Source organism: Cotesia typhae, unplaced genomic scaffold (assembly GCF_013202065.1).
Source record: "Cotesia typhae breed Kobodo isofemale line unplaced genomic scaffold, CoteBio_Ctyphae scaffold_13, whole genome shotgun sequence".
Classification (NCBI taxonomy): domain Eukaryota; kingdom Metazoa; phylum Arthropoda; class Insecta; order Hymenoptera; family Braconidae; genus Cotesia; species Cotesia typhae.
The window spans coordinates 12,604,233-12,631,252 of NW_027423774.1; the positions used below are offsets into that span (position 1 = coordinate 12,604,233).

The 27,020-nt window shown below is 28.1% G+C and overlaps 4 protein-coding genes across 6 annotated transcripts; 2 read left to right on the top strand and 2 right to left on the bottom strand.

The window, feature by feature from the left end:
- Positions 1–1,582: 1,582 nt before the first annotated feature.
- On the top strand, positions 1,583–14,849 carry LOC141534877 (uncharacterized). Of its 2 annotated transcripts, XM_074254486.1 has the most exons (7): positions 1,583–1,952; positions 2,547–2,776; positions 10,295–10,400; positions 10,488–10,772; positions 10,981–11,092; positions 12,482–12,707; positions 12,831–13,292. In XM_074254486.1, exons 1-4 carry the CDS (start codon positions 1,929–1,931, stop codon positions 10,755–10,757), a joined length of 630 nt encoding a protein of 209 aa, XP_074110587.1. In that variant the 5' UTR covers positions 1,583–1,928; the 3' UTR covers positions 10,758–10,772; positions 10,981–11,092; positions 12,482–12,707; positions 12,831–13,292. The 2 variants fall into 2 exon arrangements, with proteins under 2 accessions (XP_074110587.1, XP_074110586.1); XM_074254485.1 differs by lacking the exons at positions 1,583–1,952; positions 2,547–2,776; positions 10,295–10,400; positions 10,488–10,772 and having other exon boundaries at positions 10,985–11,092; positions 12,831–14,849.
- LOC141534878 (uncharacterized) lies at positions 5,789–7,082 on the bottom strand. 2 transcript variants are annotated; one of them, XM_074254488.1, is made up of 3 exons: positions 6,355–7,081; positions 5,928–6,197; positions 5,789–5,849 (listed from the first exon to the last, which is right to left on the bottom strand). In XM_074254488.1, the coding sequence occupies exons 1-3, from the start codon at positions 6,403–6,405 to the stop codon at positions 5,826–5,828; spliced, it is 345 nt and encodes a 114-aa protein (XP_074110589.1). In that variant the 5' UTR covers positions 6,406–7,081; the 3' UTR covers positions 5,789–5,825. The 2 variants fall into 2 exon arrangements, with proteins under 2 accessions (XP_074110589.1, XP_074110588.1); XM_074254487.1 differs by having other exon boundaries at positions 5,840–6,197; positions 6,355–7,082.
- A 244-nt stretch (positions 14,850–15,093) lies between the features above and the next one.
- LOC141534601 (uncharacterized) lies at positions 15,094–18,455 on the bottom strand. The gene is made up of 4 exons (XM_074254038.1): positions 17,785–18,455; positions 17,371–17,594; positions 17,187–17,289; positions 15,094–17,102 (listed from the first exon to the last, which is right to left on the bottom strand). The coding sequence occupies exons 2-4, from the start codon at positions 17,592–17,594 to the stop codon at positions 16,743–16,745; spliced, it is 687 nt and encodes a 228-aa protein (XP_074110139.1). The 5' UTR covers positions 17,785–18,455; the 3' UTR covers positions 15,094–16,742.
- A 3,378-nt stretch (positions 18,456–21,833) lies between these two features.
- LOC141534056 (uncharacterized) lies at positions 21,834–25,060 on the top strand. Its single transcript, XM_074253198.1, has 2 exons — positions 21,834–22,616; positions 24,510–25,060. Exons 1-2 carry the CDS (start codon positions 21,834–21,836, stop codon positions 24,513–24,515), a joined length of 789 nt encoding a protein of 262 aa, XP_074109299.1. The 3' UTR covers positions 24,516–25,060.
- Positions 25,061–27,020: the final 1,960 nt, after the last annotated feature.

The following is a 27,020-nucleotide window of genomic DNA, read 5'->3' on the forward strand; positions in this document are numbered from 1 at the left end:
CGTTTTTGATTATTAATAACAGATATTGATCATAATGACCATCGGCTATAACAACCATAATTCATCGGTCCCTTCAAAATGTCCCTGATAGCCAGCGCTTTCTCAGTAAGTAGTTGGCTTCTAGTAGTTACGGTTAACTTGACATCGAGTTAGCGGTAATTTTTTACATGACAACAGTTGTAAGCAAATTGACGGAAATCTACGGCCGAAACTTGAATCACAAACTTGAAACACAATCATTACTAGATAAGTTACTGTTTCCTTACGTGTTACGTCCAGTGAGGTCACTAGATTGCTCGTAACGCCTCTTCTGGACTGAGGTGTGAGTTGTAGTCACGCGGGATCAATTTAAATTTATTGTTGTTTATTAATTCAGTTTTTGATAATGGGATTTGTTAGATTAAATTAAGAAAAGGGGAAAACTTTAGTTAGGGGGACTGTTTTAAATGATAAATAATAATTATCAGAGAGCTTGATTTTATTGAGTGGTTTCAGCTACAGCAAGTGCTCGGTTACAGCTCTCAGGGAGAAGTGTCGTTACAAGGAGTCTTGGTTTTAGGTCCGAGTTTTCCAGTTTCACTTCCTCCCTCTCTGGTTCACACCAATACACTTAACATATACATGTCTTCATTTAACGTTTACAGTACGCATACAATAACATATATTCGAATACACACTAATGCTTATAACTTTTATATGTAGGTTTACTGTATACTAGCTAGGTACCCACACACGGACATGTGTGAGGGCTGTCATGCTATTTTATATTATTCTTATACTTAGATTCTTATATTTGTTAGTTACAATAGTTATTACTTTTGGTGTTTAACTAATTATTTCTACCCTTATTATTTATTATAATATTATTCTTAGTCAGTATTTTACTATTATTATTATAGTATTATAATTGCATGTATTATTGCTTATTAAATATTAACAAAGTTAGATTATAATATTTCTTTATATATTTTTAGTGTTGCGGCTGTGGTCCGACTTGTGTCTTTTCTATCGCATTTGCCCTGTTCCTCACCTTTCTTTAGGCTCTAAGAACAGTGACATGGGGAAACCACAGAAAAACCCATGTCGATACAAATATATCTATATATATTTATATACATCATATTAATATTAATATGAATCTATCATTATTTGTTTATTAATCCATATGAAAACTATTCTTTATTTAAACTAAAACATTAATATTATTTAATAGTTATAAGATATTCTAAAAGTATTGTTTATTTATCTAACAAATGGTCTCAGTGTTAGTTGTTTTAAGGCTTTATGCTTTCTATTTCGTATTTATTATATCTTATAATTTATGACCTCTTGAGAATATTTAGCTAGAATAATTTTAACTAGGAAAACCCTTGAAAAATGTTAGACACTTTTTTTCCTTTTTATGAGTTTTCACAAAGGTCTAGTTGTTAAGTAACACGTGTGCATTTTATTTAAGTACTTTTTGTGTTTCTGAGAAGTTTTAGTAAATGGTTTTGTTTATTGTATGTTTTGAGAGAGCGTTTAAACTAAATTTATGAGTTGCAACGGTTTTCGAGATTTCAAGATAAAAGACTTATTTTATATTTATATTTAAATAGAGTTAAGTAATTTGAATTTAAATTAATTACCGCGTAATGCATCGACAACGACACCTATGATATTTTAGGATATAACATACGACAGGTTGGGAACTTTTGTTGAACGTTTCCAATTACGCTTGGTGGAAAATACCTTATACCCCCTCTTTTCCCACCTCTGTTCTTCTGTTTTTCTCCCAAATTATTAGCATTTAAAGCTACTTAATTTTTTTACAAATATTCTGCAAGTTTTATTATGTACATTAAGTAATGACGGAAAAAAGTGAATCATCAACCAATACAGCGCAATTAAATAAATAAGATCATCAATCTCGGAATTATGATAAACAAATGGATGCAGTTCCAACTGTTAATGTAAGACGATGTTATAAATAATCACTACTTTATAATAAAAATAAATAATTATGGTCATTTCTTAAATAACTAAATTATTTTTGATAAACATTAGTTGACCAAAATTAATTTGAGAGTAGTCACTAATCTGTCATTAAAAAAAAAACACCATTCGAAATATAATATCTGTGGCGTTTGGTCATGTTGAAATTAATTGACTTCTAACAATTTTCTAAATTTATGTAGAAGTTATAATACTATGAAAAAATTTAGTCAAAAAATTCCTCACATAGAAATTAGAAAAAGTTGTAAGTGCAAAGTTTTAAAAATCTATCCTTTTAGAACAGTTTATTTGTTATAAAAACTCTAAAAGTTATTTTCGTATCATTTATGTTTTTATACCAAAATCAGCTGACATTTATCAAATTTTTGGTTTAATTTAAGAAATGAATCAAGAAAAAAATTCTTTATGAAAAACTACAGTTTCTATAAATTTTTACATGTGAAATTTTTTATATTTTTTTTTACAAAATCTGTGAAAAAAAATCTAAAAATTTTCAAATGTCCATTATTTTCAGTATCACTATAATTATCATTTTAATTTCGTAAATACAGGATTTATGCTTGCACAAGCGATTCCACTCTGGAGATGATTTAATTTCAGCTATTAAGTCTTATGAAGAAAAAACAGCGTACAAATTTTGGAGGTTCTCTTTCAATTATTTGAAAAATTCACCTACAAAAAAAACGACCAAACCAGAACTAATATTCAGGAGACTACAATACAAGTGTATTCATTCTAAAGAACCCGAGCCTCTACCTCAAAATAGGAAACGGAGGCGAGAGTAAGTATAACAAAAACCGTAATCGAGAATTCCCTTTTTAGGCTTATATATGTGTGTAATCCAGGAAAAGCATCAAGTGCCAAACGCCAAATTGGCGTATATCTCAAATTATACGGCCTTTTAAACCGAAAATATGTTTGCAAAGAGATTGCGAAGAAAAAAATTTTTTAATCCAATCACTTCGCAAACACCCAGATAGCAATATGACGTCTTTTACAGTTCTTAAAGAACTCTTATTTAAGATTTAGACGTCAGAATTTTGATCAAAATGAGGTCTCCAAGACGTTTCGAGGACGTCCAATGCGCCACCTAAAGAGTGAATCAGGACTTCATAGAGAGAGTTCTTAAAGAGCTCTTTTTCTGACTTCAAAAAAAGAGTTCTTAAAGAAGTCAGAATTAAGAGCCCTTTCTGACTCCAGAAAAAATAGTTCATAGAGGGTGATTTTCAGGTTTTAATTCTAATTAATAATAAAAAGAGCTTAAATTGAGAATAATCAAGTATATTAAAATATATTTTCTTCGAAGTAAAAAAAAAAATGCTATCGCTCGCAGCTTAGAATATGAATTTACTAGCGGTCACCCATCCAAGTATTTACCATGACTAATGCTGCTTAACTTCAGTGATGTGGTGTCCTCTGGTCTGCCTTGGCTATAGCTGCTCCTAATGAGATAGTAAATTTTTTTCTACATAAGCTCTTATGTTCACATAAGATTATAAACGACTTATAGCAACGATAAAAAACTTGATATCAACTTTTCTACCCAAAAATAAAAAAAATTACCTTTCGATTTAATTATCGATAATGATTTAATTTTTAATAAGTAGAATTACTGAACGTTTTGTTATTTATGATAATATTTTTATAATACAAAAATAAATACACAGCGAAATGAGTTCACTCGAATGCGATTATTTTTATTTTTCTATCATTTTAAAAATTCTTCAATAACGTGAAAAAAATTTTTCTGTTCCATATTTTGACGACGTACATAATCAGAAAAAAAACCTATTCAAGAGCTCCTATTCTTGATGTCTTACGAAGTCAGAAAAAAAGAACTCTTAACGAGCTCATATTTTTAATGTCTTGGAAAGTCGAAAAAAAAGACTTCTTAAACAGCTCATTTTTTTGACTGCTTACGAAGTCGGAAAAAAGACTTCTCAAAGAGCTCATATCTGTGATGTCTTATAGAACTTAAAAAAAACCTTCTTAAAGACTTCTTAATTAAGAGTTCCGAAAAATGAGGTCTTTAAGACGTCACATTTGGAGTTCTCAAGGAAGTTTTTGAAAAGACATCTTTAAGAAATCCTTCTGACTTGGATGTTGTCTGGGTTCTTTCCAATTTAGTTGATTGTTTGATGAACTATTATTATTAACAAAAAAATTCCTAGTCTGATCATTTTTGAATCAATACATTTTCCCTGCAAGAATTGTTAGAAAAATCATAATTGATTGTTAATTGTCTCAAAGGTTTTTATATACTCTACTTAACTTACATTTGATTGAAGAGGACAGCTGGATGGTTTTCCTAAACCAAATTTTGGACTGAACAACAAAAAATTTATAAATAAACAGACTAAAATTTTCCCATTATATCTCGAAAATAATTGGTAATTACGATGCATAGATGATTTCATAGTGAATGTTGAATCTTGAAAAAAAATTTTTCAAATAATTTAATTATTATACAGTATTAAAAAAATTTAAGGCGCAAAAACTCTTAATAATTTTTAAAGGGTGTAAAATAATTTTTTTTTCACAAAATAGTGGAATAAATGTAGCAAGTAGTTTTGTTTAAGTACATTGATCTTCAGAAAAATTGATTACAATTTTTCCGAAAGCCAAACTTACACGGAACTCATGGATCTAACTTGAGTAACTAACTTGAGTTGACTTAAAATCATATGTCTTTGAATAATCAAGAATCCGGGGAATGCAGACAATTTAAAAGTGATTAAATTAACGACAGGTTGTAAAATCCAAATATTCTAGATTATAATGAAAAATTATTTTTTATGTTTATGTAAAAACTTTCATTAAACATTTAAAGTTATTGAATTATTACCATGATAATTAATAAATTGAATCAGAATTAAGGTCACGGATTTCCGTGATATTTTTTTAACTCTTCATGATTGAGAACTTAATAGATAAAATCAAAGTAATTAATTAAATTGAAATTAACAAATGCAATAATAATAACTTAATTAAGGCAATTAATTATTACAGAAGTTAATAACAACTTTGACAGTACAAGTAAATTGTATATTTAAGTAAAGCCATTAATTATATATAAATAAAAATGTTTTCGTTAATTTTTTTTATTGAATGTAATTAACAAATAAGTAGTACAAATTGGTATACAAATTTTTATATAGCTCTTACACTTTATTAATTTTTTCTGTTAAATTTAAATAGCTTATCAAATTTATTTAGAATTTTTCTCTAAAATCTTATTGAATCTGTGTCATCTTTTTAATTGATTCTAAAACTTTATTAAAAATTTCCAAATTCTCACCACTTTACTTATGAGTTAATGAAATAACAAATAAATTGAATTTTTAATTAAAAAAATAAAGAATATCAGAAAAACTTACAGTATCATTATTTTCAGAAACTAATTCCTCTAAATCATTGACATGCGGTAACTTGTCTAATATATTTATACATCTCAAATATTATCTTATCCGGAGTTTCCCGCAATTCATGCGTCAACCGAACTGAATTGATCGGTTAACGTTAAAAATAAAGATCAACGGTCAAAGTGTTTGATAAATTTTTGTAACTATTTTTACTTTTGAAGTTAAAATTTAATATAGTACTACTAAGTTTCAAAATACATATTGATTCATCATTGCTTTATGAATGGTTAACGTAATTAAAATTTACTATCTTCTTAGAGTAATAAATTGAAAGTTGAATAAAATGTTTTATTTCCAGAAGCTAAAAACGTGAACACAATTATTCACTGTTTTGTATTATCAAGTAAATAGCAGGTAGAATTTTTAGACATAAAAATACATAAAATACTTTTAAAGACAAAATTATTTTCAGATCTTCGGTGGACACTTTTCCTGCGAAGAAAATAAAAAAAAAAAAACCATTTATTTATTTGGAAATTAGAAAACTAAAGCGACAATGATGAGACATACCATTCTATAGACTCTTAGGGCTTGAAGATGGCCAGGAACCCAATTAGGTAAACCACGAGCAACTAATGTTTCTTTATAGAGATTTTCTAATTTCGTACGAAGCTCCTCAAAAGCATGCGTTTTATTTTCCAAGTTACAATCCGTCAATTGAATTATTAAATTTTGAACGTAATCTCCATCATCTAAATTCACAACAGAAATTTCTTCCGGTTCTTCATTGACCAATTCCAATTCTACTGGATACACTTGATATGGTGGTAGAGCCGTCACCTAAATTGTTTAATTATTTTATTAATACTAACATAGTTTTATAAATGAAAATAAAAAATGCCGCATTAAGAAGAAATGAATGATTTGTATGAAATATTTTTAGAAAAAAAAAAATAACTATGAAAGAATATAAAAAAATAAATTCAAGAAAACTTACCGATATAAATATCAAACTGATAACAATGCTAAAAATTATTAAACGAAACATTGTAAAACGTTGTTTTCAAATTAACAGACACGACTTTAAAGCAATAACACTCAAGTGTGAAGCGATTAGTCGAATATACGTTTTTATTTCTAATCACAAAACTTGAACACGTATTCAACTTTTATTTTTAAACAAATGATTCATTTATTTCAACGAATCAACGAGCTGTTTTTACTTTTTATTTTTATTTAAAAAAAATAGTGATATTATGTGTCATGCTCGTGTTTTATCTTATCGGATTGTTTTACTGAAAAATTTATACCAAAAGATTCTTGAGCAACAAAGATTAATTTTTCGGGAAGCAACAGCAAGGTCATTTTAATCATCACATTGATGATTAAAACACATCAAACAGAATAATATATAATGAAAGGTGTATTTTATTAAATATTTTTTTAAATTAAATGTTTTCAAATTTTTTCCCGGCAAAGGAGGGAATGAGCAATTTATTACCTAAAATAATTAAGACAAGGAAGAATATGTAATTTTTTATAAGGAAAATTTATTCTATAAATTGATAATAGCAATTATCATGCTATCATATCATTTATTATTATTGTTTCTATTCGGATAAATTATAAGAATAAAGAACAATGGCAATTAAATCGAATTACCTATATCATACATGTCACCGATAACTCGAATTAATGATTTTATAAAATACTACCGGACTGAACAATAAAAAAGCCACAGTTAATTAGATAAACCATTAAACTTATCAAAGTATTTGTGTTATCTTTATTTCTTCACTTAATAACTTTTTTTAATTGAGGAATTATTAACTTAAAAACAAAAAAAAAATAGACCGGTCCTTTTATTTTGTGTAGAAGTTAAATAATTAATGCACTGAAAAAAAAAAAAATCGACCTAAATCAAGTGAAAAATATGACATTAAAGTTATGAGATTAAAGTTAGCTGTCGCTTGACAATTTTTTAATTTTATTTAACAAAAAAATTATTTTGAAAAAATGGCATTTTTAATTTATTTAAATTTTTACAAGTCCATTTCCCAGATAGCAATATGACGTCTGTTACAGTTCTGAAAGAACTCTTATTTAAGATTTAGACGTCAGAATTTTGATCAAAATGAGGTCTCCAAGACGTTTTGAGGACGTCGAATGCGCCACTTAAAGAGTGAATCAAGACTTAGAGAGAGTTCTTAAAGAGCTCTTTTTTCTGACTTCAAAAAAAGAGTTCTTAAAGAAGTTAGAATTAAGAGCCCTTTCTGACTCCAGAAAAAAATAGTTCATAGAGGGTGATTTTCAGGTTTTAATTCTAATTAATATTAAAAAAAAGATTAAATTGAGGATAATCAAGTACATTAAAATATATTTTCTTCGAAGTAAAAAAAAAATGGTATCGCTCGCAGCTTAGAAAATGAATTTACTAGCGGTCACCCATCCAAGTATTTACCATGACTAATGCTGCCTAACTTCAGTGATGTGGTGTCCCCTGGCCTGTCTTGGCTATAGCTGCTCCTAACGAGATAGTAAATTTTTTTTTTCTACATAAGCTCTTATGTTCACATAAGATTATAAACGACTTATAGCAACGATAAAAAACTTAATATCAACTTTTCTACCCAAAAATAAAAAAAAATACCTTTCGATTTAATTTTTAATAAGTAGAATTACTGAACGTTTTGTTATTTATGATAATATTTTTATGATACAAAAATAAATACACAGCGAAATGAGTTCACTCGAATGCGATTATTTTTATTTTTCTATCATTTTAAAAATTCTTCAATAACGTGAAAAAAATTTTTCTAAGTTCCATATTTTGACGACGTACAAAATCAGAAAAAAAACCTATTCAAGAGCTCCTATTCTTGATGTCTTACGTAGTCAGAAAAAAAGAACTCTTAAAGAGCTCATGTCTGTGATGTCTTATAGAACTTAAAACAAAACTTCTTAAAGACTTCTTAATTAAGAGTTCCGAAAAATGAAGTCTTTAAGACGTCATATTTGGAGTTCTCAAGGAAGTCTTTGAAAAGACTTCTTTAAGAAATCCTTCTGACTTGGATGTTGTCTGGGCATATTCTCAGGTGAAGAAGAAAAAAAAAATCTCGATGTTTACTAAGCTTAGTAATATTTAACATGGTCATAAGAGTACCAAAGCTCGGAATTTTATACACTGATAAAAAAATGAACTTAACTCAAGAGCCAAAATCTTAAACCAAGAATACCATTTTGAAGAAAATGATTTTCTTGAGTCAAGAGAATAAATTCTTGAGTCGAGAAATTATTCTTGATTTAACTAAATTTTCCTTGTCTCTAAAATTTATTCTCTCGACCCAAGAAAATCATTTTCTTCAAAATGGTATTCGTGGTTCAAGATTTTGGCTTTTGAGTGAAGTTGATTTTTTTATCAGTGTAAAGTTTGATCATATTTTATCATTATAATAATTTTTTAAATTATTCAAATATGTTTGAATTTCTTTTCTTTTTTTAGAAGCATTTAAAAGAGTAAATTTTTTTCTCAATCTAAATAACACAAAATGGCTTCAGAAACAATTAAGAGAAGAAAATGCGATAACTTTCGAGAGTTTCAAACAGTGTCAAATAAAAATTTTAAGAAATTTTTGCCATTTTATAAAAATTATGAAAAAATTTTTTGCCATTTTATAAAAATTATGACAAAAATTTTTTTGTTGCTCAGTTTGCCCCTTTCTACAGTTCAATTTTGCATTTTTATAATATTTATTCTGGTATTGCTCCATTGATGTTGTTTTATTTTCATCTTTTATAATAAAAAACGTAATTTTTCTCATGACCTCTTTGGGTTTTAAGAAAAATTTTCCTAGAGCTAAAAGGGCGTTTATCCTGAGGTACGCTGCTTTGGTACAAAACCCTATCTAACTGCTGTAGTACGTTATTTTAGAATGTGTCACGTGATGTACCTATTGCTTTCAAAACTTATTTTTTTATTTATTATATAGATTATAAATTCTATTATTATTTCAACTGATATATTTAAAAATATTTTATTGTTCATGTTTTCTAATAAATAAATAATTTTATATCTCAATATTCTACTGGTAAAATCAAAAATAGAGTTAGCTAACTACTAGGTCAATTGATTTAAACTAAATTCAGACGTAATTATAATTAAGAAATTATGCTCTTTTAAACTTTGCCGTTGTTTAATTAATTTGTGTTATCATTACAACTTAATTGAGCAGGAATAATTTTAATGAACAGTATATTATATTTTTTGGTATAGGAAATTTTCAGCTTTCTGATAGAGTATTTTATTTTTATAATACTATCTCATTTAAAAATCTTTCGCAAGGCTTGCACAAGACGTCTCGAAAGTTCGATAATTCTTAACGTCCAATTCTTTACTACCTAAGAATCTTGCTGCAGAAACTTGCGACGGATTTGAATCGCAAGCATCTGTTGCAAGTTTCTGATGTAAGAAGTGCTTCAGAAACCAACAAAGTAACATACCGTGAGCAAGTTATACTCAATTCTTGAGTCAGTTTCTTGAGACATGATATTGCGCAAGCGACATACGTAGATGAAGACGCTATATATACTAAAAGCTAAGGGTTTTGCGCAAGGCTCTGCAACAAGAATCTTGCTTAAACACGTGTTCTTTGAATCAATTATAAATCCTAAAAAATTTAATTAAAGAAATCATACCGATTTCTTCAGATTGCATTATTTTTTAGAGAAACTTTGACAATTATTTTTATAGAGAAAATTTTTATAAATTTATAAATTTATTTATATGCTTCAGCGAGCTATAATGATTATTAAAAAATTTTTCATGTACTTACAGTTTATTTATATTGAATATATAAACTTTTTTATTCAATGCTATCAAATTTTTTTTTGTATAATTCTATGTTAATTGATCATTAATCATTACTTTTTCTTTATAGTTACATCCAAGGAACTAAATGTCCGGCAGGATTCACAGTTCACATAATAAATAATCAATTAGAAATTGACCATTGGAGTGATAGTCATAATTGTAAAAGTGTAGAGGTAATACAATAATATTTATTGTATTTAGCATATTTTTGTTTTTTTGTGATAAAATTTATTCGAAATTTGTTTATCCATTATTTATAGCTATCTTCAGTTGTAAATATAGAAGTAAAAAAGCCAAAGGTTGATGGTAAAAGTAAAAAATTGATCGGTTCTAAATTTGACAGTTACCAATCATTAGAAGCTTTTATAGCAAAATTTCAGAAAGAAGAAGAAAAAGAAGTGTATATTACGCGAGATAGTAGAATAGAAGATTGTAATGACCAGAAGTTGCATAATACTAATTTAATATACACATACATTAAGTATGCTTGTAAATTTGGTGAGCCAAATCATTCTGAAAAAAAAAGATAAGCTACGGAATACAAGGTAAATATAGGATTAACAGATACTTAGTTACATGCTCAAATAGTGACTTTAAAGCTCTATGACTTCGTTCTCTCGTTCGATAAAGTTTCATGAGTATTTCACGTACTTTTGGGTTCACCTTATATTTTCTCTTGTAGTTTTAATTAATTGTCACTAATTGGCCACAAATAATTGTATTAATATTCATTTCTCACGATTTTCCATACAGATCATTCAAAATGGGATGTCAATCTTTCATCTACGCACACATTACAAAAAATAAAGATTTTCTGGAAATTAAAGAAGTTAACTTAAAACACAACTATCACGAAGACAGTAAGGTAAATATTATATTTATATGGTGTATTCCATAAAAATCTAATAAATAATCTTTTATTTCTTGACGACTTTTTTAATTTAAAATGTATAACTGTTAATTCTTAACTCATCATCATTAAAACTCATCATAGATCTTTCGATCGACAAAAGTATATATGTGATTTATTGGAAAATAGTAAATGATTTATTATTATTTTTTATTGAAATGCTATGTTAAGTACATAAAGCTAAAAAATTGGTACATTTATGGTTTTATTGCTCCGGTAATTTACTGCTAAAAAAATTAACAATTATAAAAATATAAATATGATTTAAAAGTATATCTCAGACAAAAACACATTTTTTTTTAATTTGAATTATTTTTGTACATCTTTATACACTGATAAAAGGATTTCTTAGCATTTAAGAAAATGTTTTTGTATATTAGAAATCATTTCTTAGTATTTAAAAAATATTTCTTAAATACTAAGAAACCCTTCTATCAGTGTATGTATCACTAAAAGAGTCAATTCTATTTGTATTAATCAAATGCTGTAGCGAACTAACTGTTATTTATATTTGCTTGTTTCTAATGCCACTAACTTCCACAAAGAAATGTACCGTGCCAAAATTAATTATAATCGTATGAAGTACGTTAGATGTGATAAATGCTAAAAAAGCATATAAAAAAATTTTTTTTCGTCAATCACTGTTGACATTTTCTAAACTCAAAACTGAATTATAAATTCAAAAGCCAAAAGGGGGTATGTTTCAAAGTATAAGCTATTTTGGCTTTAAAAATTTTGTGATATGTAGCCTAAAGGGCGTATAAAATTCTTATACGATATTATTCTATGTAACTCAATCGTGTATCTTCTCTGCACGGTTAATTTTCAAATTCTTCGGTATTATTTTGATCTAGCTTTATTTGGAGAGCTTATTGGAAAATGTTTTGTATTAAAACATAAATTATTTTATATGCCCTTTTGGCACAAAACCCTATGTAACTTCTTTAACACCCCTTTTTGGCATTTGTCATGCGATATCATTATTTCCAAATATGAAATTAAATTTGTAGGTAACGTTTTCATTTTCATAGATAAAAAAGATTGTAATCTGCCAATTATTAAACTTTCTTCATTCGAAGATTGGAACCTAATGACATTTCTCTTATGTATAAAATCGGTATTAATTTTTTACAGAAAAACTTTCAGAACTCATCGACGTATTTTTTAAACTACATTGTTAAATAATAAATTAAAAATTTAAGCTTTGAATATTAACATTTCGAGGTATTTCCTCACGATTTTATATTTTATGTTTAAATAAATATTTTATAATTAAATAAATCTAAGTTATGTAAAAAGAAGTCAAAAAAAATTTTACAACATTATTTTTCTTTTCAATTTAAGGCTTTTATTGATGACATACCTGAAAATAGACGTTTGTCTCCAGGAATAAATCAAATGGCCGTAAATTCCATGGATTTGAAATGCTCTAAAAAACTTTTGCAAAATAAAATCACGAAAGAAAAGGGTGTGAAAATTCGAACAAAAGATCTATCAAATATTCACAGAAAAAATAGAGAGTTGAAAACTAACGATCTACAAGTTGTTGAAAAAATATTGAAACGTAAAGGTAATGCTTTCAACGTTGATTTCTTCAGCGGATATTTTCTAATAGCTCATTAATACCAGTCACCATTATTTCATACAAGTTTTTTTGCGATTGTATTTTAAAATTTGATCTTATTTTTTGTAGGTGCTGATGTCCACATTCTTCATAATAATAATAACGTGAAGACTGAGCTTGAACATCATGATTACGTAACTTTTTGGAATGAAAAATTTGAGGAAAATGTTATTAATCCTGAGAATATAGAAGAAAATTATCAGATAAATTATAAATCACTTCAGATTACTACCACTTTAAAAAGTTGTGAATGCCTCCATTGGTTAACATTATCTTTACCTTGTCGACACATTTTTTCAATTAGAAAGCATTATGGTTTATCATTATTTTCTGAAGATTTATGTTCTGTAAGATGGTCGAAAAATTATTATCGACAACACCAAAGATCTTTTCGAAATTTAAACCAAAAATCCATCATGAAAGTTAAACAAACACAAGTTTCAAAAGTTAATTTGCCTCAACAAAATTTCGATAAAATAGAATTGCAAAAACAATGTAAATACATAATAAATGATTTAAAACATACCATGAGCTTAAGTTGTGGTCAATATTTTGAAAATAAATTAAAAGTTCTGAATGATATTAATTTTTTTTTGGAAAAGGATCGGATGTCACAATAGTTCAAGTAGATAAAACCGCTTTAAGAATTAATGAAAATAGTGTTCAAGAAACGACAGTATTAGAAAAAAAAGTTGTATCAGTCTTTGATAAAAGAAAAATAATCACAACTTTGACCGACAAAATTTACAATTCGTCAAATTATTGGTTAGCAGAAAATTGGAACTTTAAATTAGAAACTTTAAGAACTATAGATAATTATTGGAGACAATTAATTGAAATAAATGTATATGAAAAAAAAGTTGAATCTGCAGCTACTACTAATGAAAACAAAGTCAAGAAGAATACTAAATTCGGACAAATAATAGAGTTTGATAAAAGTTGTACAGTTTCTGAACTTGATGAACCTGTGAAAGTGAATGTTCGTGGTCGTCCGAAAGGAGCCACATTAAATACGATAGGACTTAAAAAAACTAATCGTCAAGTAATGCCTTTTGTTCTGAAAAGTAATTATTTACAAGCTATTGACTTATTAAATTGGTTGCAATTACCTCAAAAATGGTTGATAACGTACTGAGAAACGAGTATATTATTAAATCTGAAGACATCTCTAAAGTTTGTACAAGTAAGAAGCTTGAAGATCGTTTCATGAATAAATCGGTTAATTTAAATATTCTCGAATGTTATTTTGATGAAGAAAGTTTTCAAACACTTATACAATCTGTAGAAGATAAAAAAATAGCAATGTCGGCCATTGTAACTGTTGTAATGAATCTTTTCTGATGAGCAGTCGTTTAAGAGTTATATACTGTGATTATTGCTTGAAATATTATCATTATAATTGTGTTTTTTTGAAAACGATGCCTAAAACACCTTGGTTATATACTAAATGTAAAATTAATAAGATAAAAATTAATGACGTCGGTCTTGACGTTGCAAAAACTTAAAGAAGCTATATGAATCGTCCTAATGCTTTCTCGATGTCTGATGCATATATACAATAGCTTCACCGAGGTCAATTGCAAAAATAGCCACTGCTATAATATAATTATTATTATTTCTAAAATTTAACAATGCGGAGTAGTTATTTATTAATTTTTAATACCTCGATACTTTCCATTGTCAATATAAAAGTACTGAAAATGTTACCAGCATTTGTAGTATCTACACATTGCATTGACATACTAACTATTTAATTGAGTGATATTATGTGATAACGAGCTATTAAATAAAAATAAAAATAATTAATAATCAATATATTTCACAAATGATTATTTATGTTTTTAATTTAATAATTGAGCATATTATTTACGTACTTTAGAATAATCACTTAAATTGGATTACAATATTACTTCTGTATCTATTTATATTCTTAATGTAGTTTTAATTTCAATTTATATTGTATTTATATACTTTTAGCAGTACTAAAATTTCTTGAGCTCCGTAAAATTTTAGCCCGCATAGTTACTTTTCTAGCATGTCTGTAGACTTTATTTTTATAATACTAAGTTTAATAATTTCTTATTGAGGTAAAAAACCCAGTTATTGACACTGGCCTAGTCATTGACACTTGCAATTTTAATTTAATTTAAAAAAAAGTAAATTATGATAAATCAATGAATAAAATTTTTGAATTATAAATTTTAATTTGTAAATTAATATATTATATTATATTATTATAATATAATAAATTTTATTAATGTATTATTATAAATTTTATTTTTTTAATTAGAATAAAATTGCAAGTATCAAACAACGAGGACAATGTCAATAACTGGGTCTTTTACTTTATACGTATCGTTAAAAATAGCTTCCGAGAACGATTTTATTAGCTTTGCTGCAATTATTAATGTGCATGTCTAGACTAACACATTTTGATGTAAAATGATATAGTTATACTGTATTCCAGACACTTAGAGTGAGTGTTTTTGTACTCTCGCCTTATATGGCCAAAACACAAACATTTGCAGTAAACAAAAGGACGTTAGACATAATCTTGAATGAGTTGCAATATCTTGTATATGGATCTATGGTTAAAAGTTTTTTGATGCTAAAGAATAACAAAATAGTCTTTTACATACAAAATGAATCATGCTCTAACTTAGATTCTTAGATCTTTATTTTCATATGCAGTACTATCACTCATTTTCTTTGTTGTTGACTTCCAGGTCAATCCCTTCGATGACTCCCATCCAGAAGAAAGATGATGCTGGAATGTATACTACCAAATAATTACATATTTCAATTTTCATATAATCCATTCGCTTTTTAACCTCTGCATGATTACTGAAAGTTAATTTATCTTTTCCAATAGTATGTCGATTAATCATTGATAAATAGACATCCGTAAACTTTTTGCTTATAAAAATAAGTTGTAGACCACACAGCTAATTTCTCTTCTTGTTATGAGAAACAAAAACTGAGAAAGAGCCTGTGTCATCTTTGTTGTGTAATATTATAAATTAAAATATAAATAGACCCCCCCCCCCAAGATAAAATGATCAAACTTGATTAGACATGAAAATGACCGGACATGATCAGACCTCATCAGGTCAGTTCATGATTAGTTAGACATGGACCAACATATTAGACCTCGAAGTTTTAACCTTCCAGGTGGGACCAGACTTAAACAGGCATGGTCATTCATGATAAAACCTGAAGTATTCAATGCTTCAGACATGAGCAGACAGTCATGCCTGCTGAGGCTTGAAGTATTTAACCCTTCAAAAATGACCATGTCTTAAAATTTATTTCCAGGTCATATTAATTTGTTTTGATAGATAAATTTAACATAGAATAAATAGAAGAGATTAACGCGTAGTCATTAGAGTAAATTTATCCATGAACAAAGTTCTGTATTAATAAAAATATTTTGTTATTCACAATAAAACTTAGAGTAAAAAATTTTCTATACACTACACCGATATATTATTACAACTTTAGAGTGTATATTCTATATTTTTTTATGTATATGTTAATGTTAAATAGATTAATGGCTAGTCGTGATATTGTTCTAAAGCTTTACAGAAATTTGATTCATGAGAGCAAGAAATGAATTGCCTATAATTATCGTGAATATATAAGCTCTCAAGAAAGTGAGATACGAGTTCCAAGAAAGCAAAACTCTGAAGGATGATAAACTGACAGCCGACTGCGACAGAAAGGGCTTAAAAATCTTGAAATAATAAAAAAAAACAAGTTATTTTGAGTAATTTGCACAGAACCAGAGATTGTACCGGTATCAGACCCCTGATTATTGAGATAAGACGACAGGCTGAAGATAAAGTTCATTCTAATAAATAACAATCATTATTAGTATTTTTTTTTTATTATTGTTTAAGTTTGTTTAAATTATAATTGAACTATTTATTAAGTATAAATTATGCAAACAATATACATTATAATAACATAATTAATAAGAAATTAAATGAGATCAGAGGTAGAGGTAGAATTTGGCGTTGAGGTAGAAAATTTGCCATTTTCATTTGAAGATATATTATATGTATTATCCAGTGCTCTTTTTTCGGTTTCTGAAGATGACAAAGGGGAAAACTTCGGTGAAGTATAAATCGATGATAGTGAAGACAATGATGACGAGCGGCGTGGTGAAGAGGGGTACGATGAAGAACGACGTGACGAAGAGCGGGGTGATGAAGAGCGAGAGCGGCCTGATGAAGAGCGGGGCGATAAAGAGCGAGAGCGGCATGATGAACCATTTGAGTCGGATGATGAACGTCGCACAGCAAAATTTGCTGGAGGTGCATCCAAAGGTAGCACCCTCAACTATAAAAAAATTTATATTTATAGTATTAGATAAAAAAGCTGTAATTTAAAAAAAAAGGTAAAAAGCAATAGATGTAATATTACGTCGCAATTGTGCTGATCATTCCAACGATGAATCTCCAGAACAGAATACTTCTGGGCCAATCTTAAAGAAAAAAAAGCTGGACAATTTGTACCTATCTTCGGGCTGTCATAGAATTAAAAAATATCAAAATTTAAACAATTATTAAGGACAATAACGATTGAAACTAGATGAATGTGTACTTACTTCTTAACTCTTCTCTTATAGACTTTCGGAGGCCCATTATGAATACATTTCGCTGTAGCTGTGTAAATTTGCAGTTCAGGATTTACTGGATGCAGCAAATTTCTTTTGTCGACATACGTTGTCGAAGTATAAGTAAAATTTCGGTTTCTTGTGCGCTGATAGTGGTTTACAGCAGCATCTAAGGCTTCTCGTGACTGAAAAGTTGCACCTAAAAATAAGCTCATCTAAAAAGAACCAAATGTATGGATGTAATATGAAATAAAATAAGGATTATAAAAAAAGTAGTAAAACGAAGGAATTTAATTCATTATAACTTATTTATTTAATTAATTAACTTATTTAATTATTTAATTTTGATTAAAGAACATGCATTAGAAAATAAAAACAAAAAATGTAATAAAAAGTGATAATTACCTTAAACAAATTTTATCGTAGAATTTTTTTATAAATACTTTTGTCTTTCGCAGAATTGATTTATAATGTTTACCCAACTAAATAAAAAGAACCAAAGAGCTTTCATATCAGAAACAGATGATAAACACTAACGACTAAGGAAAAAGAAAGAGGAGCTATAATGTATTTCCTAACAAGCGTAAGTGGAAACGTTCAACTAAAGTTCACAAATTACCGTAAGAAAACAGTAACGTGTCTGCTGGTAACAATCACTCAGCCAGGGCTTAAATGAATTCGCGCCATTCATAAGCGCCAAGGAAAATTTTGAATTTAGCAATCAATATCAAATTACAAATGAATAAATAAAAAAAATTTTTGAATGTAAAAAGAATATCGTCATTGAGCAATTATTTGTTTCTCCAAAAATTTAATTTTTAAGGGCCAGTTTTTCAATTCGAGATAATATTTTATCCTATGCCAATACATATATATATCTATTTATTTTATGTTTATAGATATAAACTGACAATATTCATTTTATCCTGGATAAAATTTTATCTCGGATTGAAAAACTGGCCCTAAAAGATATAATTGTGGATACAATACAAGTGACTATAAAAAATTATAGTTTGGTGTCAATTGATTTATAGAAAAATTCATATAACTCTTCAAGAACTTTGGGTTTATCTGTAAGTCTGTGTACCCAAGATAAAATAAAAAAAATTATTAAGATAATTCGTTTTAAACTATTTTTTTTCGTTCCTTTAAAATTCAAAATTACATTAAAATTAAAAAAATAAGATTGAATAAAAACCTACCTGCATCTTACAGATGTCGCTTATAGCAAATTCGCGCGCTAATTCAAGCATTGATAATAGATAGTAATTTCATAAATATTTATTATAAATGTTAAATGATAAATAATAAATGATGAACGATAAATATTAGATAATAGTTGCCAGGAAATATAAAAATCTAAGCAAATAAAATATTTTTAAGGTTCCATCAACTTTTTCTCAAGAAGAATGTTGATGGGAAAACTAGAGTAATAAAATGATTCACTGTAAGAGTACTAACGTAGAGTACATAGGGCAAATTCAAGAACACTCGAAGAATGTTTTGAATAAATAAATGAAAAACGAACGCTCCCGTGTCGCCGTGTCTTGAAGTTTTGACTTGAGTCAACGCTCGCCATCCTCGATGACGTCTCGCGCATCAACTCGAGAAGACAGGACTTCGGAGCCTGATACACAACCCTACTTTTCCTACGGCGCGATCCTTAGACTAGAAGATATAAGCAGGGTGCACGAGTATTTCGAGACTCTTCTCCGCTCTTCTTGCTATTCTAAGATACTGATAAAAGGTAACCTGATTATCAGAATTACTTAAAGGCCGTACTTCACCGTAGTTGTTAACTCTTAAACAGAAGTGTATTTTAAATAATTGAATAAATTACACCATTAAATAAATTCATCAAGCTAGTTATTTCGAAGTTCCGGAATCTCTACTTACAACTCTGGAGGTCGTAACATCTTAATCTCCAACTCTAGTTATCTTATTGGTAACTCTCAGACTTGAAAGGTAACCAGGACGTAACAACCAAATCGATCACTTTTGACCCTGATCTTTTCGATTTGGCTGAAAGTTTTTTATCTTTCTCGACATTGAAAAAAAGAATCGGTTGAGGCTACCGATTGGTAATCGGTAGCGGTTACCGATTTTTAACTTCCCGCTATGAAAATTGAAAATTTTCAAAAATCGGGAAGTTATTGTTTTCACCCCGTTTTTTGAAAATCGAGTTTTCATCAGATCTCGACGTTTTAAGGTCCTAGGAAGCTTCCTTGACTATTCCCGCGATGGTGTCCGTGCGGCTGTGTGTGTGTGTGTGTGTGTGTGTGTGTGTGTGTGTGTGTGTGTGTAAACCTCTCATAACTTTTGAACGGCTTGGCCGATCGGATCGAAATCGGTGGCGATCCAAAGAGTATCATATCCATTAAATTTCGTGAAAATTTGAATCGATTTGGTTCGCTAGATTTTTACAAATAAAAGAAAACTTTTATTCATGTAATATGTAATCAATAATTTTACAGCAATTGAATTTCATTTAAAATATATAAATTAAATTAAATATTAAGAATGAGCGCTCAATTGACAGCTAGTGTCGCTAGCCAGAATCCACTGGAGGCAGCACTAAAACGAATAACAGTGCCGTATCAATTGTATGAGCTTATTGAAAAAATTGTTTATAAGACGGATCCGTATAATAACGTCCCGTTATATTACGGAGCCGTGCTATGACTATTATTGTTTTTCGGATCCGTACAATAACAGCTCTTTTAATATACGGATCCGTACAATAACAGCTCTCTTATTATACGGATCCGTAAAAATACATACGCAAAATTGCTCTCATTTTGCAAAATAGAGCTGTTAATATACGGATCCGTATAATAACAGCTCCGTATATTAACAGATCCGTATCGTCCAGTTGCCGTACCTTTAGCTTTTCATCGATCTTTCTTCAAACGCAGCAATTAAATGACTCGCAGGGGTACTTTTTGCTTTTTTTTCTGCCAACGAAAATATTATATTGTCATTAGTATACATAAATTCTTAAAACAAATGAAATATCCTTACGGTTTGCTTCATTATCCAAATCATTACTACTGCTACTTCCACAACTACTTTCGGATAAAGTCCTTTTTTTCCCGGTAGAAGAGCAAGTTGCGACAGGTGTAATGAAAGGCTTATCACCCATCAGATCATCCATTAACTGAAAAAATTAAAAATTTGAAAATTTATTTTCTTCTGGAAATGTAATCAGTTACACTTACAGTCAAATACGGCCAATGTTTTACAAAGTTTCCAGACTTATTGTTATGGTCTTTTGTTTTTTTATAAGTTTTTTTCATTCCTGAAAATTTAGATAAGCATTGAGGTCCTGTAATGTTATTGCCGTGAGATTTCAGTTTAGCACTAATGTTCAGCCACAATTTTTTTTGAGAAATTTTTCCACTACTGAAATCAGTTTGTCGCTTTTGTTATTCGTCAAGAAGCAAAAGAATAGCTTCACGAGGCCATTTAAATGCTGTTATAAACAATTGGTTGTTAAATTACATGCATATTAATCGATTTTGAATTATCTTGTTTAAAATTACCTGAATCTTCACTTGGACTTCTCACGGGTAAATCAATGCTTCCATCGCTATTTAAATTAGATTCCAAACCTTCAACTTCTTCTGCGTCAGTTTCTAAATATTTACAATTATGTAGGTAAAAATTGAATTAATAATACAAATTTAAACTTATCATGCCAATAAAATTCTTTTCAGAGTATGTAAAAAGTTTCATGTACATTAAAACCCAAAATATTTATGAAACCTACCGCTAATAAATTGAGCATATTCTAAATCTTTAGCCTCTTGTATGAGCGCGAAGTCTGTGCTACGAACTCAGCCATGAGCGTACTTATTTGACGCTCACAGCACCAAGTCGAACGACGAAAACGACATGTAAGTACGGAAGCCCGGTAGTGACATGTTATTACGTATGATAGTAGCACTGACTTTTTCAACTCCGTTGACATACTTAGTATGTCTATCTCAATAATCTAAAGGTGGCGCTAAATGTTCCTTCTTATGAATAATAATCATAATATATGATGTGTATGTTTCATGTGGATTTACCTACGCTGTAATTTATATTTGTATACTAAAATAATTCATTATTATTTCATTAAATAAATAAATAATTTAAATAATTTAGGATCATCAAACATTAGGTATCTATTTTTTGTTGTCATTTTCATGTTTTTCGTTTTTATGAATAATATGTTTTTTAAGTATTTATTATGTCATTATATTTATTTAATTTTCAGCATTAATTGTTTCAACAAACTTGGAAGAGATGGCACGTGATTTATTGATAAGGAAGTATTTTAACGAAGGATTTACATATAACGAAATAGTAAATTTTCTATATAAATATCACAACATTTCAATATCTCGTCGACATTTAATTCGAATTCTTAAAAACTTGAACTGAAGCGTAAAAATATTGTTGAAGATTCCATGGAGAAAATTGGTTCTGCCGTGATTGACGAAATATACAGTAGTGGTTCGTGTATTGGCTATAAAAGAATGTGGCAACGTTTGAAGCTGCTTTATGGCTTAAAAGTAAAGAGGAGTACAGTTAATAAAATTTTACATATAGTTGATCCAGATTCTATCGAAGAGAGGTCTCGTCGACGATTGTTGAGACGTAAATATTCTGTTCCTGGACCTAATTTCCTTTGGCACATTGATGGCTACGATAAATTGAAACCCTTTGGGTTCGCTATTCACGGATGTCTTGATGGATTTTCTAGAAAAATTATTTGGTTGGAAGTCGCTACATCAAATAATAAACCGGAAATTATTGCCCATTATTTTTTAAAAGCGGTACAAAAATTAAAGTTACTTCCAACTTTAATTCGATCAGATTGTGGTACAGAAAATTGTATTGTTGAAGCTCTTCAGCAAACTTTACGTTTTCATCATGATGATAATTTAGCTGGTTGGAAAAGTTTTATTAAAGGCAAAAGTACGTCTAATCAGCGTATAGAAAGTTATTGGTCTCAACTCAGACGTCATGGTTTAGATTTTTGGATCAATTTATTTAAAGATTTACGCGAGAGAGGTCTTTATAATGATTCGTCAATATTACATGTTGAATGTTTACGCTTCTGTTTTGGACATTTAATCAGAGCTGAATTGAAAATGATTCGTCATGAGTGGAATCGGCATCGTATAAGAAAACAAAAAAGTCGTCATGTAGCTTCAGGAAAACCAAATTGTTTGTATTATCTTCCTGAGGTAATTGGGGCAAGGGATTACAAGAAATCAATTGATGAAAATGCTGTTAATATTCTCAAATTTAATTATACTCTGGAGCCTAAATTGTACAATGAATTGTTTTGTCAATTGGTAGATGTATTGATACCTGACATGCAATTACTTCTGAATGTCGAAGAAAGTCTTGAACTTTATTTTAGAATCTTAAGTTTGTTAAAAATTTATACATAGTTTCAAACAAAATATCAAGATATTTAAAAAAAAATCGAAAACAAAAACACTCAATCTTTCCATTATTTTTTAAACACTGTTTTATGTCTTAAAATAATTTGATTCAGTTCAAAGTGAGAATACTAAAGGCAAAAGTTCAAACTCCAACTAATACAGTCTACAGATGTGGGCCGTCAATTGATTTGTTTCGTGGTCCTCATCAGACACACCGGTGATCAATTTTATAGCTTGGAATCCTGGTGTTGTGATTAATGTAGTTGATGAACGCTTGTATTTATTTAAATATTTATTATCATTATTATTAATAATTTATAAATTAATTTTAATTCTATTTCTCGAGCACGGGTATCGGAATCTTCGGATCTCTAACGTCAAAAAATTCATGAGTGTGAATGTAGCGGACAACAGACAATCGATAACTTTGAGAATCGATATCTCGGCGAAGGAACTGAATTTACAAAAAATAAAAAAATGAAGTTATTCATAATTTGGATAGTTACAACTTCATTTATTTATATTTAAAAAAAAAAATTTTTTTTGAATCGAAATTTAAAAAATAAAATTTTAACAAGCGCTACAATCAACATTTTCTGAAGGAGGAATTAGAAATAATATATTTGCATCTTTTTTGCACTAATTTAGACCTGCATTTCTTTTTTATTTCAAAATTATTATTATTATATAAATTGGACTGTAACAATTAAAAAAAAAGACTTAGCATAAAAATAAAAAAATGAAGGTCTTTATTACATCAAAATCTACACCTGTCATTTTTCAGAACTTAATTTTTTTAATTTCCTATCAATTTATCCATTTTTTTCTTACCAGACAATTTTTTATTTTAATATATATCCATTTTACTGGATGTATACATCCATTTATATATATTAGGGTGCTTTTTTTCGACTATTTTTTTATTTTCGGTCTCATCGTGAAATTTTGTTGCACGTATCCAAAAAAAAATTCCCTAAAAGTTTAGGCCTTTAATATTAATATTAAGTCCTCAACCTAGGCGTCTAAAGATTTCCCGTTAAAAAAATACAGAAACTCTGATTTTATTATCTTTAAATTTCTATATCTCAGTGGCATTTCATAGCATCGTTTCGGCCATGGACGAATTTTTTTCAGATTTGAATGCTGTACAAAAGTGTTTTTTTTACGGCTAAGCCGTAACTCGAACCGGTGAGGTAGTGCAGGGCCTTTAAACTTAATTTTTCCATGAAATTTGCTTCTTTTCGCATTTATCTCGTGAATGACAAGAAATATTGATTTTAGCAACTTAGTGCTAAGGACCTTGATTTTTAGTAGGAAATTGAATTTTGTACAAGGTTATTGTTTACATTTTTTCTGTAGCTCTTGTCATTCACGAAATAAATGCTGAGAAGTAAAAGTGTTGAAAATTTTCAACAAATTAATTTCTTATTACAACATTGGTTTTTTTTTCTGAATTAATTTTTTCTCTTAGTGAACTAATTTACTTAATTGCCCACGCCAAATGTTTATCATATTAAATTTATGATACTGAAACTGACAGACATTTGATAATTTTTAGGATTCGCTTTTAATAAACTGTAACAAAAAAAAATTCCACATGCAAACCATTTAAAAATCTATGAGTACAAAATAAAAAATTGAATTATATAATAGTTTGTATGTTATAACTTATAATTATTTTATTTTTAGCTGTAGGAAGACATACCACTAAAATGGATTTAAGAAGTGAATTAATTGAATGGCTGAAGAAAAATTGAGATGTTAAATTCAATACCCTTCGTTTTACAAATTTTATATCTCAGCCTGAAGTTCAGAAAGATTTGCATCTATATATTGAAGCTTTGAAGAAAAAAAAATTAATTTTATATTAATCGAGTGTAACGATTTTGAATAATATAATTTATGTTTGAAAAGTATAATTTTTAAGATGAACGAAAATTAACAAAGTGAATTTAGATTTGACTAATTTTACATAAATATATTAATTATTTATTTTTTTGTAAGTTGTACATATTTCATAAATTAATAATATAAAATAATAAATACAACGATCATGTGTGCTATTCAAGAATTTCTTTCGTTTTATAAATAAATAAATATACTTAAATTGTGAAATAATTATTATTAAAATTATCTTTTGAGAGCCGCTGCAAAATCAAGTGCAAGTGCGTCATTAATACAAAAATGATTATGCATCCGTTCTCGCTGAAACTGCAAAAAATGAGAAATTTCTAAAATGTCTAAAAAAAAATAATAATTTAATAAAGTAACTAATTAAAAATCTATTCGATTAAACTTACTTTCTGAATTCATGTAACAACTCTTCAAGCCAAAGGCTTATTCTTTCAATGATACTGTCATCGCGGTTACCGCAACAATCTTTGAAGAAAAAAGTATATAAATATTATTTATTTCTTTTCAGTTTTTCTATATTCTAAGATCTTTTTATTACCTGTATATGAATATCATGTGAAGCGATCAAAGTATTGTTTAAAACATCAATGTCGCCATAATTGTCAACAAATTTCGCTGGCACCCTCAAATCTCCAACATTATTTAAATCATTTTTAATCGCAGCATTTATTGCCTCGCGATATCAGAGAGAAATATCACGAATTTGAAAAAAAATTTCTCGTACTAATTCTACAAATGGATTCTTCAAGTCAATCATATTTATCTTAAAAATCTCAAACATATCATCTATTTGTTCATGCAAAACAACTTCGCTGTACATCAGCTTTGTGCACATATTCGTCAAACTTTCGTTGAATTCTTGAGTTTTCGCTACTTTTATTTCTTGTTCATTCGATTTTTTATCAGATTTCACTAAATTATAAAATTAATTGAAAATTCCGTTTCTTTCTGTTTTCATTCTCTCAATGAACCTTAAAAAAATAAAAAAAAATTTTTTTAATAAAATTTATTAATTCTTTAAACAGAATTCTTGATAAACTTACTGTCTTACTTGATCACGAACATTTTCTCGAGCTTTTCAAACGACTAAAAAAAAATTCATTAATTTCTTTCGCCCTAACAACGTGTTTCCACGGTGATCTCAAGGTTGCGAGGTACGTGTTGATCTACTTCAAATTTTTTCAATTCTTGACATACTGTTGTAAACTTTTTTTTATATTCTTCATATAATTTCCAGGGTATCATTAGTTACATTTTTCAATATATTTCTATCTCTTATTTTTATTATCTATTATTATTTCTATCTATTAAGATATACGAAAAATAAATCACTTGAGGCAGTAAAGCAATAAGATAATAGTTATAATTGTCTTGTAGAGTGCAAGGATTCCCTATCATATTTTTAAATTTTCTTAAATATAATACCTAAAAGATAAATTTTATTTACAAAGTCTTGGTATTAATTTATTTAGATAAAAAAAATTAAAAATAATCACTCTCGTGATCCCATGTGTCGATTTTATTGTCAGCGATACTAAAAATTTTAAGATTTTTCAAGTTTTCAACATTTTCAATCTCATAAATTTTGTTGCCAGCAATAAGAAGAACTTGTAATTTAACCAAACAGTTTAAATTTTCCATTTTTTTTATTCCGTTACAAAAAAGATCAAGATCTTGAAGATTCACCAGGGAGTCGAGGTTTCCAATAATGTGGGATATTATGAGTTTTGTTAGATTAGTCATAATCCAAAGATGGTCTATCTTCAAAATTTCTGTAGGAGTTAAAAATTTATTAATATCAATAAAAAAATTGATACATGTATTTATAAAATACTTTATTAGAAAATTCAATTCGTATTTCGGTTACTTCATCCAATTTTATTCCATCACAAAATAGTCAGCTACCACGTTCACCCTTGGAAGCTTGTTCAGTAATTAAATTTACAAGAGTACTACAATTTATTATACTTCGTACATCATTAATTACTGAAAAAGGCTCATCAATGCTTATATTTGTTGACACATAAAAAGAGTAGGTGTTGAATCTGTTTAAATTGGTATTCTAGCAACTAAATGATAAATATCCATAACTAAAAATTGTTTTTTATTATATTATTAATTATTATTTACTTATCGCCATTGAATAATTTTTATTATTTGTTTATACCAGTTTTTAACAATTTAGGATGAAGAATAAGTATTTTTTTATTAGTTTTTACTTAATTAATCAGAATAGACATTGGTTTAAGGTGTGAAAAAGATTTTTATATTTATAACTATTGTTAT

What these genes read in the sequence shown, in the direction of transcription:
- LOC141534878 (XM_074254487.1), bottom strand. Translation starts at nt 6,405, where the DNA reads ATGTTTCGTTTAATAATTTTTAGCATTGTTATCAGTTTGATATTTATA. An exon ending in TCAGTTTGATATTTATATCG is followed by an intron (nt 6,198 to 6,354) that starts GTAAGTTTTCTT and finishes TAAACAATTTAG; the next exon opens with GTGACGGCTCTACCACCATA.
- LOC141534877 (XM_074254485.1), top strand. Translation starts at nt 10,991, where the DNA reads ATGGGATGTCAATCTTTCATCTACGCACACATTACAAAAAATAAAGAT. An exon ending in ACTATCACGAAGACAGTAAG is followed by an intron (nt 11,093 to 12,481) that starts GTAAATATTATA and finishes TTTCAATTTAAG; the next exon opens with GCTTTTATTGATGACATACC. An exon ending in AAAAATATTGAAACGTAAAG is followed by an intron (nt 12,708 to 12,830) that starts GTAATGCTTTCA and finishes TATTTTTTGTAG; the next exon opens with GTGCTGATGTCCACATTCTT.
- LOC141534601 (XM_074254038.1), bottom strand. Translation starts at nt 17,594, where the DNA reads ATGAGCTTATTTTTAGGTGCAACTTTTCAGTCACGAGAAGCCTTAGAT. An exon ending in TATAAGAGAAGAGTTAAGAA is followed by an intron (nt 17,290 to 17,370) that starts GTAAGTACACAT and finishes ATTCTATGACAG; the next exon opens with CCCGAAGATAGGTACAAATT. An exon ending in ATGATCAGCACAATTGCGAC is followed by an intron (nt 17,103 to 17,186) that starts GTAATATTACAT and finishes ATTTTTTTATAG; the next exon opens with TTGAGGGTGCTACCTTTGGA.
- LOC141534056 (XM_074253198.1), top strand. Translation starts at nt 21,834, where the DNA reads ATGGAGAAAATTGGTTCTGCCGTGATTGACGAAATATACAGTAGTGGT.